This window comes from Mustela nivalis (assembly GCF_964662115.1).
Source record: "Mustela nivalis genome assembly, chromosome: 15".
NCBI classification, from domain to species: Eukaryota; Metazoa; Chordata; class Mammalia; order Carnivora; family Mustelidae; genus Mustela; species Mustela nivalis.
Genome location: NC_139034.1, coordinates 37010625 through 37027297, shown reverse-complemented (window position 1 = coordinate 37027297; position 16673 = coordinate 37010625). Strand labels below are relative to the sequence as shown.

Here is a 16673-nt window from a genome sequence, read left to right as displayed (position 1 = left end):
GGGCGCTGAGATGACATCAGTTTTGGTGAAGAGGAAAGTACCCACAACTGTTCAGAGTCTGGTATGAGTGATATTCAACATGATTCATGGGAGCCTTCAGAGGGTCCCTCCCACCAGTGGGTAGAGAGGGTGTGAGTGGGGAGCTCTTCATGACCTCTGCTTCTCAGAGCCTTTAATTTGTACTACTTAAATGAAAATGCTGGTCAGGGGTTCTAAACTTCAAGGCATAGTCTTGAAGCTAATCTTGAACACCCTAAATCAGCTCCAAAGATATGGGAGAATATAAGCAAGGGAGGTGCTCTGATGATGAAAGAGGGATCAGGTGACTTGGGTCAGAGCTAAGCTCCACATAGAAAATTCTGAGAGGGAATGGCAGACCGAAAAAGAATTTGAAGCAAAAAAAATTCGATAGAAAAATAAAGGCCGAGGGAAACAAAAGCAGGATCTTCAATCTGGACCGAGGTGAGCTAACAGATTCAAATGGAATAAAAAGTGAGAACCTCCGCTCCAGAGTAGTCTACCGCTGGGAAAAAACCTACATCTGGCCTACTCGTTCCACAATGCATTCCATATGGATTAAGTCCTGCCGGCTTGACACTAATTTCAAGATCAAAGGACATTTCTAAAAATACGCTTTCTTTAAAGCTGATGCTTGATGAATAAACAGAATAGGCAAGAAGTCTCCAGGCCTTTTTGATAGCACATTGTCTCAGCACAGAGACCCATTTCCTCCCGAGGCTGTCAAGGCCAAGAGGCACACAGCATCCTCAGGGAAGGTGAACTATGGAGCTCAGGCCAACACGGCTCCCAGCCGAGATAAGATCAGACAGTGCACACACAGTCTGGCCCTATTCCTGCAGCCCAGCAGATGTGTCTGTCTGTCCCAGCTGCCGCAGAGGAAAGAGGAAGACAGCAGGCATGGAACAATGCTCCTGCCAGGCAGCCAAGAGGAAGGAATGGGCCACAGCCGTTGGCTCAAACTGCAGCCCACTCTCTTATCTCAAAACCCTGCATCCTCAACATACTCACTTCTGAGATGTGGAAGGCAAGGCCCATTTCTCTTCCAAGTCAGCTGCTCAAGAAAGAATTTACTATAGACTGCCAGCGTGATCCCAAGGGCATGGAATTTAAAAGAAGGGCTTAACATTTTTAACGAACACATTCTCCAGACCAGGTCCCATGCTCAGCACTTTACGATCATAATTTCGTGTAATCCTCACCACAACCTTGTCAGGCAGCTATCATTTCCCCCTTTTCCTGATGTGGCAGTGACAGGAGGATCAGAACAGTCTTGGGTACAGGGTGGCAGACTCTGTAGGACTCCAAAGGCAGAGTTTTTCCATGCCTTGGTATTATGCCGGGATGCAGGGCAAAGGCACAGTCCATCTGACTAAGCGGGGAGGCAGGGAAGGCAAGTGGTCCTTGAGCCTTCTCAGAGGTGATGTGCAGTGTCCTTGGGCCTGGGAAGTCTCAGGACACTCGGCCCCAAGGATGCCCATGCTACCAACCTGTTCCTCCAGCCCACGTATTGCCACCCACGTGGGGCATGTTGTCTGGGTCCTCCTTCCCGTGTTTGGGGGAGCTCACATCTTCACCGCTGTCTCTGTTGATTGTTATCTACAAATGAAGGATTGAGACATTATCACTCTCTCATGTCCAACACCAGAAACTGCAAGGATAGAAAGAAGATTTCTTTTCTCCTAAACCCTTAAAGTATCTTCTAACTTCAGGCCACGGAACACAGCAGATGCTTTTGGTGTCTGGCCAAAGACTTCTTTTTTTTTTTTTTTTTTTAAAGATTTTATTTATTTATTTGACAGACAGAGAGATCACAAGTAGGCAGAGAGGCAGGCAGAGAGAGAGGGGGAAGCAGGCTCCCTGCTGAGCAGAGAGCCCGACGCGGGCCTCGATCCTAGGACCCTGAGATCATGACCTGAGCTGAAGGCAGAGGCTTAACCCTCTGAGCCACCCAGGCGCCCCGGCCAAGGACTTTTATCAGGTTTAACATCCATTTAGTTGGGAAGGAGACATTTAATTTTTAAAAAAATTCCTTAAAAAGAGAAGAAACTGGACTGAGTTACAGTTTCAGAATTTTCCTGGTGCAGAACATGCCTCCAGGATCTATACAAGGAACAATACCTACCAGAAGCAGGGAGAGTGGATCTCACCAGAGACCGACACCCTCCAGATGGTTTAAAAGGATCACTGCCCAGCTGTTCCAGACAAGTAAGAGGATATATGTTTACCTATTTAATTTTTGAAGAAATCCCACTCTTCTGAGAAATACTTTGTGTAAAATATATGGAAAAGAAAAATAGAAAATGTATCTATGTATGCTTCAGTGACATAGCTATACATAGAGACACGAAAGACTGCTTATTTATTTTCCAGACCCTCTGTAATTTTATTATGGTATTTTGTAGCTTTCCTAATTCAGCTTTACTTTAGAACTGGATTTACTGTTCCTGTAATGGCAAACAGAATAAACTGCATTTTAGCCCTCCTCTGGCTCACTGGTCATTAATTGCATTCGGCAGAGATTCACCAAAAGGACTGGTAATCACCCAAGAATTCCAACCCTACTAAGTGACTCCAGTAGATGTCATTTGACAATAAAAAGAACTCAAAGCAATCCCACTTCATGAATCCTAAGAGCCGGCTGCCAACTGTAATGATTTTCAGGGCAGACCAGATCAAATATTCCTTTATTTGTCCAATAACACTTAGAGAAGACGCACTGGCAGGACATCATGCAAAGTACCGCGAGGCCTACAAAAGCCACTGGGGATTGGTCACTGTTCTCTAACTGTGAAGGGCAGAACCGGGGGCTTGCAAATGGACCCAAAGCCTGATGCCAGATCGCTCTTAGAGCTGACCCACTCCTTGTTCGTGCCTGGACTTTCATTCTAGGTGTTGGATTAATGAAGGTAGGCAAGTAATTTGGAGTCTTTGCAAATAAATGGTTATTAAGAATGAATTCAACATAACTTCCTTTGTCTCTGTCCAGACTAGTTAATTTCAAAAGTTACAACATCATAAAGAGATCTCTGCCAATAGCTTTGGCAACACCAACAAGAGTTTTGGCCACAATTTTAGAATACTTCAAGAAAAGTTAGCTATCATATCACAATTGATATGAATTCCACACACATAATCATGGCTAAAAATGGGTCAAAATAAGTATTTTCTCCTTTTTAAAATTAAGCTATGCAGAACAGCTAGAAACATCTAGAGAACAAATATTTTAAAAAAACTTTCCCAGAACTTATCCTCACTTTCTAACTTGTCCAGAGGTAATATAACAGATAAGCAGTAAATTAAAATACGTATATTGGCTGTAAGAATTCTAGACCAGCACTAACTGATTAAATTCTCTTTGTTGATGGAAATGTTTACATCTGCAGTGTCTAATATGGTGGCTATTAGTCTAATGTGGCTACTGAGTACTTGAGAATCTGAATTTTAAATTTTAATTAAAATTAAATTTTATATATAAATTAAAATTTAAAATTTAAATAACCACATGTGGGTAGTGGTTATTTCACTTAGCTATTTCACAGCCCAGCACAAGGACAAGCTTGTTTCAGCCCAGTAGATACTGTTTGGAGCTCTTGTAGCATCAGATGTTCTCCATGAGAAATGACAAAAACAAGGAACATTTAAGAACTGGGGTAGGGTTTTATTTTGTTGCTAATTTTAGAAATTTATTTAAAAGTTATAACTACAGTCCAACCAGTTTTTTTTAAACAAATATAATGGAACTTAACATATACAGATATATTTACTATAATAAGAATATAAGCTTTTTAAAAGAAGCATTTATTACAACAATATCATCACTGCTCAAAACACTTCTGGACTGCTTCTGGAAGGATCTACAGAGTCCCGTAGACAGTGAAAGATTCTTTAATATCTTTAATGGTGGCAACTATGTGTTAAAACTAAATTTGATTTTTAATAAACAGCCAGAGGATAGAGTTGATGTCTGGTGTAAATTATCTGCTAACTTGTTATGTACTCTTTAGCAAGTTAATTAACTTTTCTAGCCCCCAACTTTCTCATCAGGAACTAAGGGGGCTGGACTAAATGATTTCTACCATCCCACCTAGTGTCAGGATGCTCTGATTCCAAATCTGGTGTATACCGTGATCAAGCTAGGGTTTTAGTCAAAACCAGGTACGCTTATATAATAATGAGACTAGTTTACTTACAAGAGCTGTGACTCTTCTTTAGGCCAATTCTAAAAGATGAAGTTCCAAAAATGGTCTGAACAATGACAGCATTATTTCAATAACCTTTCTAAGCATCATTCCTCACCTTGGGGTGTGAGCATGTGTGTGTGTGTGTGCGTGCTTGTGCATGTGTGTGTATATTCAGGCACCTTGTTTAAAAATAAATAAAAGAACTTCAGAAGAAAAACAGAAAGTAAATTCTATGTGTCTAGTCACTTTATTTTAATCGAAAATGAGTTATCTTCTTTAGTATTTCCTACAATCCAGATATTCTGGTATAAGCAAAGAGCCTTTTAAGAACAAATACTTAGGGGTGCCTGGATCGCTCAGTCAATAAGCGTCTGCCTTCGGCTCAGGTCATGATCCCAGGGTCCTGGGATTGAGCCCCACATCAGGCTCCCTGCTAGGTAGGAAGCCTGCTTCTCCCTCTCCCACTCCCTCTGCTTGTATTCTCTCTCTTGCTGTGTCTCTATCAAATTAAAAAAAAAAAAAAAAGAACAAATACTAAAAATGATGGCATAAGACAAAAGAAAAAGCCTCTCAAATTGCCCCTTTCAGTGACTTCTGAAATCCTGCTCTTGGAGCTACGAAGACAGCTATAATGGGCAACAGGGAGGCAGAAAATTGGCTATGAAACCTCTGGGCAGAAAGGAACTGGAATGTTCTTTACCACCTGTGTCTTCCCAGGCCATCTGCTGGGAATGGGCATTGGTTACATTGCCAACAACAAGGCAGCCATGGACTAATCCCAAGAATCTAAAGGTGTTTCAAAATTGACAAATTCTTGACAAAAACAATCATCAGCCCAGACCTGATTTATTCCGAGAAATACATACCACAAAATCCCAGGGCTCTTACTTTAAAAAAAAAATAAAAGGCATTTTGGAGGTTTATCCAATTTTGTGTCATTTTATGAATGCCATTATACTTACAGGAATATATTTCTCTAGCGCATCTGCCAAAGGGTTTTCAAAGGCATTTTGGGGAATCTCCTACATGAACTAATAACAGTTCATAAAAGGTCCAAGTCAGGAAGTCTAAGACAGTCCAAACCAGGAGAGAAACTGAAACAGATATTAGGGAAGGCCTATCATTCCAGGAAGCTTGTTTCCTGGGGACAGACAGACATAAGCCACTGGTCATTCTGAAAGTTGATAAACAGCTGAACACTTTGAAGTATGTGTTGAGAATGTGGAATGCATTTCCTTTGAGGGTTGGTTTCACCTAGAAAGAATTTAAGGGAATCATTCCATTTATTGAAATTGACACTACTATATTCATTTAAACAGATCAAAATTCTCCCCATGCCACAACTATCATGGACCCTTACAAAAAAATTTTTTTAAAAAGATTTTATCTACTTATTTGACAGAGAAAGAGAGATCACAAGTAGGCAGAGAGAGGGGGGAAGCAGGCTCCCTGCTGAGCAGAGAGCGTGATGCAGGGCTTGATCCCAGGACCCTGGGAAGGCAGGGACTTAACCCCCTGAGCCACCCAGGTGCCCCACCTTACAAAATTTCTTTAAAGATTTTAAAATTTATTTTGAAAGGCAGGAGTAGAGGGAAAGAGAGTCTTAAGCAGACTCCGGGCTGTGTGATGCCTGACAAGGGGCTCGATCCCATGACCCTGAGATCAGGAGCCTGAAATCACCACGTAGGCCCAAACCAGGAGCTCGACATATAACTGAATGAACCATCCAGGCACCCCAGATCCTTACAACTTTTGGTGCAAATTGATGTATGTGCTGAGATCTTGATGTGTTTCTTGCAGCTGACACATCTACTTCCTTTTAGGCAAGGGTGCTGAAATCCTAAGAACCGTAATCCTAAGAACCATAATCCAAGAAATCCTCTTACATATGAATTAAAATGGAAAAAAACACGGAACTTGTAAAATATAACTCATAAAAATGTTCTGGAGTAAAGCAACCCAAAGTCAGGGCTGGGGAGGGACATGACTCACTAAAACCATGTAATTCTGGGCAAGGCTTATGTATTTTAGGCTCCTCCTCAAGTTCAGGATTTTTTTTTTTTTTAATTTTAATTTTATTTTTTTTAAAGAATTTATTTATTTATTTGACAAAGAGAGATCACAAGTAGGCAGAGAGGCAGACAGAGAGAGAGAGGAGGAAGTCGGCTCCCTGCTGAGCAGAGAGCCTGATGCGGGACTCGATCCCAGGACCCCGAGATCATGACCTGAGCCGAAGGCAGTGGCTTAACCCACTGAGCCACCCAGGTGCCCCAAGTTCAGGATTTTTAAAAACCATCAATAAAATGATATAAATAGCCAGAATATAATCCTGGAAGAAAAGTTAGCTCTTGGAGGTAGGATGAGACAACAGAGCTGATTCTCATTTTCCAGCTGGAGACTAGGTGTGGTCCAGCAGATATTTCTAGCTGCCTACCCAACATCCATGCCCTCTTTCTTCTTCTTCTTCCTTTTTTTTTTTTTTTTTAAAGGATTTTATTTATTTGAGAGAGAAAGAGAAAGGGAGAAAGTGCACAAGGGAGGGGAGGAACATAGGGAGAGGAAGAAGCAGGTTCCCAGCGAGCAGGGAGCCTGATGCGGGGCTCGATCCCAGGACCCTTGGGTTGTGACCTAAGCCAAAGGCAGACGCTTCACTGACAGCCACCCAGGCACCCCTGCCTCTTTCTTCTTCCTAAATAGAAGTCAGATGAATCATTGTTGAGGGGAATTAAGCACAGCAATCCCACTGCTCTCTGCCCATGACTAGTTTAGGGAAAGGGGATGTGACCTGAGATGGGAGAGAAGGGCCGTGAGGAGGTTTTTGGGAAGAGAAGAGCTCTCTTGCTGTTCTGGAAGGAACGCGCTGCTCTCCCCTGCGACACACATACACTCACTGCCTTGGGAAACACGGGGATGTGATGCAGGGAGCTACCGCCTACATCTGGTAACCCTGTGGCAGTGAGACAAAGGTGGCGGCTGGAAGGATGGAGGAGCTTATCTCCCGGACAGCACAGTGGAGCTACTGAACCAGCCCCAGAGTCGCTTCACTCTGATCTTCCACACAAGCAAATAATAAATATCCAGATAGTTCAAGCTACCGTCAGTTTCTGCTACCTGGAGCCAACTGTATGCAGACTAATAAACCCATGTGTTGAAGGATGAATGACAGGCAGCAGGGCAGAAGCTACTGTCCTGACCTTTTGGAGCAGGTCCTATTTCTAACAAGAAGACATTCTTTGCATTTTTGGACATCAAAATTGTTATAATAATACCAGCAAAGAAATCCTATTTATTACAGTTGCCTACAATTTTCTTGATTGGTTAGCGGGCAATGGAATGGATTTATTCATTCTCTTACCCAAACCTTTCTGCATATGGTTATGGCACATCTGCTACTCACTGGGAAACAGAGATACATAAAACAGGATCTTTGCTTCTAGAAAGATACCACATAAAGGGGAACAAAGTCACAGTATAGGGTGACAGAGGCCATAAGGTACTGAACATACCTGCCTCAAACACATTACTGTCTGAGGTCACTCTAACTCACAGATTAGAAATGTCTTTCCTAGATACAATGGAAGTCACGTCAATATGTCCCTAGGAATGATGGTCTTTCATATGAAGACAGCTGTGTATATATATAAAAAAAAGCTGACTCTCACCCAGTTTTCATAAATAACACGTAGCTTCTATTATGAGATGCATGACAAAAATGCCTTTGTCCTTGGGTACCTTCTATGTGTTCTGATCTCAATTTCTGGCAAACCGTCAAGTGAGCAATTCATCTTCAGGTCTTCCCTGGCTGAAGGCAGCATCGGCTTTCAAATACTCCATGGCCTCCTGCCCTCTTTATTATTATTATTATTATTATTTTTTAAAGATTTTATTTATTTATTTGACAGAGAGAGAGAGAGATCACAAGTAGGCAGAGAGGCAGGCAAAGAGAGGGAGAAGCAGGCTCCCCGCTGAACAGAGAGCCCCACGCGGGGCTCGATTCGAGGACCCTGGGATCATGACCTGAGCCGAAAACAGAGGCTTTAACCCACTGAGCCACCAGACGCCCCCTCCTGCCCTCTTTAATCCCTCTTCATTTTTAAAAGTCAGGGAAGGATCTGATTTGTGATCATAAATATTAAAAAATTACACCATAGTGGATATTCATTCACACTAAATGTTAACCCCAAAGAGCATTCACATTCTAAGTGCCTTTCACACAAACTGAAAAATCAGGTCTTTCCTTTGTTTGAAAGTCTAGGAATGAGCAAGCTGGCAGAGGCGGCAGCTGGAGCGGATGGGACAGGGGATGGGGCGGTGTACTAGGTCTTATCCCTGGTCCTGAAGACAAATGCCTATTGGGGTGATTGTCATATTACATGTAAGAAGCAGAACAGGTGGTAAGAGCTCTTGCTCTGATGGAGTGGATGGACTCTTCTGGCATAGAAAACATTCCTATTCTTTCTCATGGGCTTCTCTTCACGTCAACCAGCACATTCTCTTCTCCTGACTTTGGGCTAGACTCCTTGCCCACTTCCCCAGACTCAACCAACTCTGTTTCACCTTCCTCCTTTCTGCTTGAATACTCCTAGAAATGTACATGTATTTTGCTTCCTGGCACAGCGATGTGCTTGGTAAGTATTTTTAAAACATCTGAAATGATAAATCTAAAACACCTCCCTTCCTCCATCTGATAGGACGTTCTGGAACACATACCTATATACATCCTCTGTTATTTTTTTATTTGAGTTTACAGCTTCTGACAAAGAACTTTCTCACTGAAATGACTCTCTTCCGAAGTCTACTATTATGCAACAAAAATACCCCACTAGATCAAAAGAAAGGACATTTTAAAGATTTCACCGACGTGGGCTAAAATGGGGGGCAAAGTATCAGTTTTGTTACTTTGCATTTTGTTATCTGACAGCAGTAGCTGGCACAGTGCCTGAGACATATATCCTTAAACATCAGAGATGCTTAATAAATATGTTAAATGAACATGTGGGAGACTGCTCGCAACAGAATCTGAGTTTAGCTCTCCGTGTACAAACCTCTCCACAATAAGCGGTCGGTTGTGTGTCTGCTAGACTCTTCTGGCTCTCTCCGGCCGGCCCACGCTGCTGTGGCAACCAGCACAGCAGGGCCCAGCCACTGGGCAGCAGAGGCCGTCTCCTAACAGAGGCTGGGAACCCATGGCCCTCTCGGCTCTGGTGCTTTTACATCCTGACCCTGTTCCTCTCTCCGCTTGACTCTGATCCCTGCGAGGCCTCAGCTCAGTTTCTAGCTGGACCTTTCACTGGGCCTGGGAGGACTCCCTCCCGTGGCCTCTGAGTCTGTGGTAGTGGCCTCCCTGCTCTCCCACCCAGATAGAGCTCTTGGAATGGCTGTCTGAAATTAAATTACGAGGCTGCAGAGTCCGTCCAGAACAACCTGTTACTTTCCCTAGAGTATTCCTCTCTTTCTGCTACCTCAGTTGAAACAGAAACAAAAGATGAAGGAGACTTCTGGAAAACGTGAGACTGTGGAAGAGAGAGGATGGGATAAGGGGATAAAGGCTGCAATTACAGACAAATCTTTCCGGGAAACCAAATGTTACCACCGTTGTGTAGGTGAGTGTCAGAAACACATGTTAAGAAACCACAAATCACTGGCATGGCCACAGCTGACTGGCACGGAAACACGTCCTTCTTGCTGCCACTTGCGAGCACCTTCTACAGCGTTCCCCCAGAAAGAGCTGCTAATTAAATTCAGGTCGTGGGGGTGTGTGTGGGGGGCAAACCGGCAGGTTTTTATATATTCTCTCCTTTCTATTTTTGCCTCTTTAATCTTCAGGAGCTCTCAAGTGGTTAACATCCAACAACACTAGAGTCAACTGAAGCCTGGCCATCAGGCTTCCACAGTCAAGGAAAAGGTTACCTCAACTACAGCAAAGTGTGTGCAAATGCTTCGGTTCTGGTCTATATGAGGGAGCCCCGGGGAGAGATAGCTACCGCTATGTACTTTTATCATTATTGCCACGAAACCATCTCGCGTGATGTTTCCTGGCCAGGGGATTTCAGTCTTAGACTGAACATTTGTGTTCCAAGACACCGAACCTATTTGGTGATTTTTAAAGCTATTGTGCTTTCTGGGTCAACAGAATTCTCCAAGGGGTTGTGTAGCTAAGGAAAAGGAAGGAAGGTACAAAAGCTAGCCATGCTACTAGAGTGGGTGGAAGCAATACATGCTTTTAGTATGACCCAGGTTCTAAAAATTCTCAGAAACATGGACTGCAATCCCACGCAAATGCCCTTTCTTCTGGTTATCCATACCGCAGTTGGGTCCTCCTCTGTGGCTATAATAATGTTTATAACACATCACCTACTGATGTTTACCCTGCGCTTCCTGAACCGTTTCCTCAGGCACACGGAGTTCGGGTAGAACCCGAGCTGTAACATCCGGCAGCGCAGTCTTCCTTTGCTTCCAGCAGGACCCACTGTTTTCACACACTTTTGACAGCTACTCTGGGTCAAAGGTAGTAATCAGAGAATGCAAAATAATGGCATAAAGAGAGGTCAGGGAGAGAGATGCTAGATGCCCTATGCATGCACATGCATGCACACGCACGCACACACACACACACACACACACACACACACACAGCTGAGGATAGAGTGGTGTGTTGCTTACAGCCGAACACTTAGGGTTTGGTGCTCCCAGGCTCACAGCGTCAAGGGGGTGCTCCCAGCTGCTATGCTGGGAGGGCTGAGAGCGCACGTGGGCAAAACACACATGCTAAGTGACTGTGATGGACATTTTATTATAGTACATTCATGTATGTGTACATGTTTAAAAGAAAATGTTTCTTTGTGTGATAAACAGCATTGCAGTGAATGCGTGAATCCCCACAGGGGGCGTGTTGGAATACATGGCCAGAGAGGCGCACAGTACGGATTCTAGGCTGCGCGAACACCCAGAGGGCAGGGCTAGGTCTCAGCATCTTCGTGCCACCTTCATGCACGCATGAAATGACCATAGACGCTCATTTCAAAGCAGCAGGATGGCTCCAGGGGTATATACGGCACAAGGATATCTAGGAACCAGGTAACTGCTCTCCTGGGACTTTAGGAGGCAAGTGGCAAAGCAGAACTCTGGGGCAGGAGAAAAGAATACTACTGGATCTTGCTTTGCAAAACATTCTTTTAACTTGTGCCTACTATGTGAGCAACATTAAGACCACTAAACACCAATGGGTAAAACTTTCTAATGAAATTTGGGCAGAGCTGTAGGACACAAATTATGTCCTGTATCATATAATACTAAGCTACATAGTAATTACATACAAACAAATGATTCCTAACAATGACTATAATTAATTACAGGCTTATATAACCAGACCTAAGTGAGTTTGTCATTTTCTCCTTTGTGTTAGTTTTGTTTTTTTCAGTGGTTTCCATTTACACCCCAAAACTCATACTCCCCCAAAGACAAAAGCCTCGGATGCCGTTCCAGCAAGTTCCCTCTGCGCTTGCCTCCCGAAGTTGCCTCTCTCCCTATACCTCGTTCTGCGGCTGGGATCTGAGGATTCCCCCAGCAGCTCCAGTTCTTGTGAAGCCTGGAGGTCAAGGGCAAGAGGCAGATGAAGTTGTGTGTTTCCAAGAGTGACATGACAGGGTCACAGGCAATGAAAGGGATCTCCCAGAAGGGGAGAGGAGAGACCACACTCCACAGGGACTCTGACCCGGGGCCTAGGGGGTGAACTGGGGTGAGTGTGAGGGATGCAGCCAGTCCTTCCCGCTTGCCCTCCCGGGGCTGGTACTGTCTTCTATTCAAGACACTAATTCTTCTTGACACTTAGGAATGTTTTGCTGTCGCTCTCCTTCTGCTGACATCACTGTATTCCTGGTCACCACACAGCACGGAGTCCTATGTGCAGTCATGTGAGGTTGCTTAACAGAACCCTGGTTTTAAGAAGTGTATTTATACCCTGCTTTTGACTTACTTTGACAGGTTTTAACGTCATTTCTGGGGGATGAGTCAGTTTAATGTAGAGAGTAAGTTTAAAGCTGAGGCATGCCTAAGAGAGATTTTATAAAAGGAAGGTGCCTTCGAGGAGGTGAATGGTGTCTTAGGGGCTGGGGGTGCACTACCAAGGGAGAGCAGGCTCCGAGGTGAACTGGAATTTCAGCCCCATGGGGCTCCAAACTCACTGTGTGACACTCTGCAAGTCATTTGAACCTTTCCGGGCATTAGGCCTCTCATCTTCAAAACGAAAAACCAGATGGAATTCTCTCTAGCTCTACGTTTTTTACTTGGGCCCTTATCTACATTTATGTCGGTTCTAGTTGACGAGAAATATAAGCTGTCACCAGGGATCAATTTGACTAAAACCAGAGTTAAGTGTAAAGAATATTTTGATAGAGTCACATAAACGCTTGGCTTTTCTTCAGATGGGTTCGCTAAGATTTTTTAAATTGAAAAAGAAATGTTTTTTGAGAGGCAGCTTGATGTCATGGAAAAACCATTTTACTGGGAATTAGGAGGGTGGCTTTTGACCCTGGTTCTGGCTCTAACGGGCAAAATGGTTTTGGCTAAAGTTATTTATTTTCTTTTCGCTTTCTTCACCCAGAAAATGAGGGGGTGACTGGCAGAAATGTAATTCAAGTACACTACGTGGTTCTTTTGGTTGATAACATTTTGCAGAGTGTCATATGGAACCTGAATGCTTGTCTAACCAGAATGCCAGCACAAATTTGTGGGGGTCTGGGGGGGGCATGTATCATAAAACAGGGATAGAGAGGTACAGACTGTGGGTCACAGAGCAGGGATGGGAAAGTGTAAGGATGTTACCCTTGAACTCTCATGGTTGAAGTGAAGAGATAATACTTAGAATGGAAAATAAAGAAGAAACAGAAATACGTAATTGAGAGATAATGGGGGCAAAAAAATAAATTGGCAAAAGGAGTTGAAAGTGTTTGTCCAAGCTATTTTTTGTAACAAGTCTTTTGAAATTAAAAAAAAAAAAATACTCATTAGAGAAAGAGACAGAGTGGGCAACGGATAGAGGGGCAGAGGGAGAAGGAGAGACAGTCCCAGGCAGACTCCCTCTTGAGTGCAAAGCCCAACACAGGGCTTGATCTCACAACTCTAAGATCACCGCCTAAGCTGAAACCAGGAGTTGGACATGTAATGGCACCACCGTGATGCCCCCAAAGTCTTTTGAATTTAAATTTAAACCCATATATAACTTAGATGAACCTTCAATTGCCTCCCTTTCATCCTTTCCTGTCAGACTGCATCCTTGCCTCTAGCAGTTTTCAGCAGGCACAGACCGTGAGCTGGGCCTTCCGCAAGAAGCTAAGGATGCAAAGACTCATGACACAGGGCTGTACCTTGGGGAGTTTTCATCGGCTTGTAGGAGGAGGTAGGTCTGTTTTTACTAGTCAGTGCAGAGAGTGGGGAGTGCCAGGCCAGGGGTAAGCACAGTGTGTCAGTGGGATATACTAGAATGGCTCCTAAGGCTGGGGGTCAAGACAGCCTGGGAAAGTTTCAGGGAAGGTCTCTTGGAAGAGGAGATGCCCAAGAAGAATCCCGAAGGAAGCCTAAGAGTTGCTCAGTATAGAAGGCTGGAGATTTCAGGCAGAAAAGATAGCAGTTGGGGTGCTGAATTGAAAATAAGGGAGTTAAGTGATAGTTGACATGGGGAACTCTTTGTCTGTGCTCACACAGCTCCTGCTACAACACCCGGAACAATCTACCTGTGTAAATACATATTCACTGAGGCTTGTGACGATGGAAACACCCCATCCTAGAGCCCACCCCTGCTGCCAGGTCGAAGCAGAATACACTAATCACTGGCCCATCTGGAAGAGCTGCATTCTGGAAGCTTCTATCTTATTTCAGAAACACGAGATTAGAATATATTGTCTGAGAATACGGGAGTAGCCTGAAGTTGAAGGAAAGTAGAAGCTGTATGAAAGTCATTCTGGAGAGAGGCTGAAAAGACTTTTTTTTTCATCTCAAAAGAATTTTAAAATTTCCAAACATGTTGCTTTAAATGGAAGTTTTGTGAGTATAACCATCTGTGTGGAGATTAAATATTAGAAATGTCAGTTGTGGACGAAAAGATAAGGAGGCTGGATTAGTGAAATCTCCAGCTTTAATTTGGGACAAACTGCAAGTTATCTGCACAGGAAGGGAGCCATCCTAAAATGCTACCTTCTAGAAGTTGCTCCTGAATTTCCCAAAGGGTGCTTCTATTCCTCTGGACTCTCACAGTCCTTCCCCACACTGTCCTCTGTGCCCTAACAGTCCCACAACCCGTGTATCCCTATCTGCCTATCGACCTCCTTGGGCACCTTACAGGCAAAAGCCCACAGCTTGGAGCGTAATTGTACAGTCTGTCTTTCAATATGTGTTTGCAACCTTTGAAATGGTTCTATAATCAAGAGGAAATATTATCTGAGTTCTATAAATTGGCCTGATACAAGCTGAGGCACCCTCTCATGGCAGGACGTGAGGTATCTCTGTAAGAACAAAGGCTTTCCAGAAACAGCAACATAACAAATGGGTGGGCCATGGCTTGGGAAGCGACCTGCTCTTTACGTGGGCCACACTGCGGCTCTGTTTTACAATTTCAAGAGTCTGAGGTAGTTTAGTAAAGAAAATTCAAGGAAATCTAACAACTCCCTCCCCCATGCTCCTATTCTTCTGAGATACAAAAGACAGATAATTATCTAAATTGTTTCTCAATATGAACAAAATGGAGAAGTGACCTTTGCGTCTGTGACAGAGTCTATTCACGTCATGGTGTTTAGCAAAAGCAAAGCCATGTCCAGGCTTGGAGAATGCTCACAGGAGCCAACTTCCGTTCTCCCTCATGTTACACAGACCATAAATAAATAGGCACAGTTTAACAGGCAGCCAGACCCAAACGGCTCATACTCACCCTTGGGGAGTGATAAAATTCTCCTGCTGGTAGACTTACATAAACTAAGATGCAGTGAAAATTTTAAGGATACTCCCTTTGCTCAATAAACCTGAATTTTTAAACTTGAAAGATGGCTTGACTATGAGGGAAAAATAAATCAATCCGGCAAGAAAAAGCAATCACTCTACGTGTTGGTAGATTAACTGAAACATTAACTGAAACAAATTCAGTGATTTAAAAATCATATGCTTGCTAGTGAAACTCTCCATTTTTAGTTTTCTGCCCTTTTTTTTTAAACGATTTTATTTATTTATTTATCTATTTATTTATTTATTTGGCAGACAGAGATCACAAGTAGGCTGAGAGGAAGGCAGAGAGAGAGGGGGACATAGGCTCCCTGCTGAGCAGAGAGCCCAATTCAGGACTTGATCCCATAACCTTGGGATCATAACCTGAGCCGAAGGCAGAGGCTTCAATCCACTGAGTCACCCAGGTGCACCACCCCCCGCCCCCGCTTTTTAAAGATTTTATTTAATTTTCTGCCTATTTTAAAACACATTAGTAGAGCTTTAGCTAGTGATCTGGCGACTTCATGCTAAAACTGGACCTTCCATCTTGTTTATATTTAAAATAGTAAGTACAGTGAATTTCAGGTCTGAGGCTTCTTACAGATTTATCTATTGGTTGGTGGCAATTATTACCAGATAATAAATTAATCTAGTGAATTATTCTGATGATGTTGACAATCTTAGATTTTTGAGGAAAGTGACATTTCTAATTTATTGAAGCAAAGTATCCAAATAGTTAATTGTTTCATTTTGTTTAAAAAGAAAAAGACATATGTCGACTATACTGGAATTAAAATGAAAACCTTAATAACAAAACAAGAAAAAAACACAAAGAAACCCCACAAAAACAAAGAGGACATGATATACATCAACAGGTTGGAGGAAGCAGCAGGGGAAAGGTTCTCAGAAGTCCTCCTGTCCAGTCCCCGTCTCCGATAACCCCTGGGTTTATATGCAATTTGTGATACTGAAGGGCAACTGCCCCTCTCCTCTGAAGAACCCTCATTCCTTCTTCTGAGTGACATGTGCATATTTTAAAAGACCTTCAAGCACCAGCTTGACTAAAGACAAAGGATAAGACGGAAGAGCAGGAGAGTTATATTGTTTGTGGACAAGATAAGGATAAAAGGTGGGGGGCATTTTCAGGAGGAAAGTACATACCAGAGTGTACAAGTAAAGTAAGCATTATAGTCCTTCCAGAAAAAAAGGTAATATTAAATATCTGTAAAACAAAACCAATTCAAACTAAAATAGTAATTCTATGACAAACAATTAGGTTTCAAAGCAGTTAGAAATTACAGGTTTTTGAGAGAACCACAATGCCAGTCAAAGTCAGGTAGATTATTTCACTTTAAAATCTCTTCAGAAATTTAATGTTTGGGGGACCACAGAAGGTCATGTTTGTCTGGAATTCTGAATCCCTTTATGTGTACTGGCTCAGCTTTTTAGAAAAGAGTTATTATAACATCTGTTTACTGGCAAGGGGCCAGTAATGCTGTG

At 43.1% G+C, this 16673-nt stretch overlaps 1 protein-coding gene across 1 annotated transcript in view; it reads right to left on the bottom strand.

Moving 5' to 3' along the window:
- The window catches only part of VWA8 (von Willebrand factor A domain containing 8), a 322462-nt gene that overhangs the window by 41553 nt on the left and 264236 nt on the right, over positions 1-16673 (bottom strand). The window contains exon 38 of the mRNA XM_082701350.1: positions 1509-1617. Coding sequence (XP_082557476.1) covers positions 1509-1617 — 109 coding nt within the window. The remainder of the gene's footprint in view (positions 1-1508; positions 1618-16673) is intronic.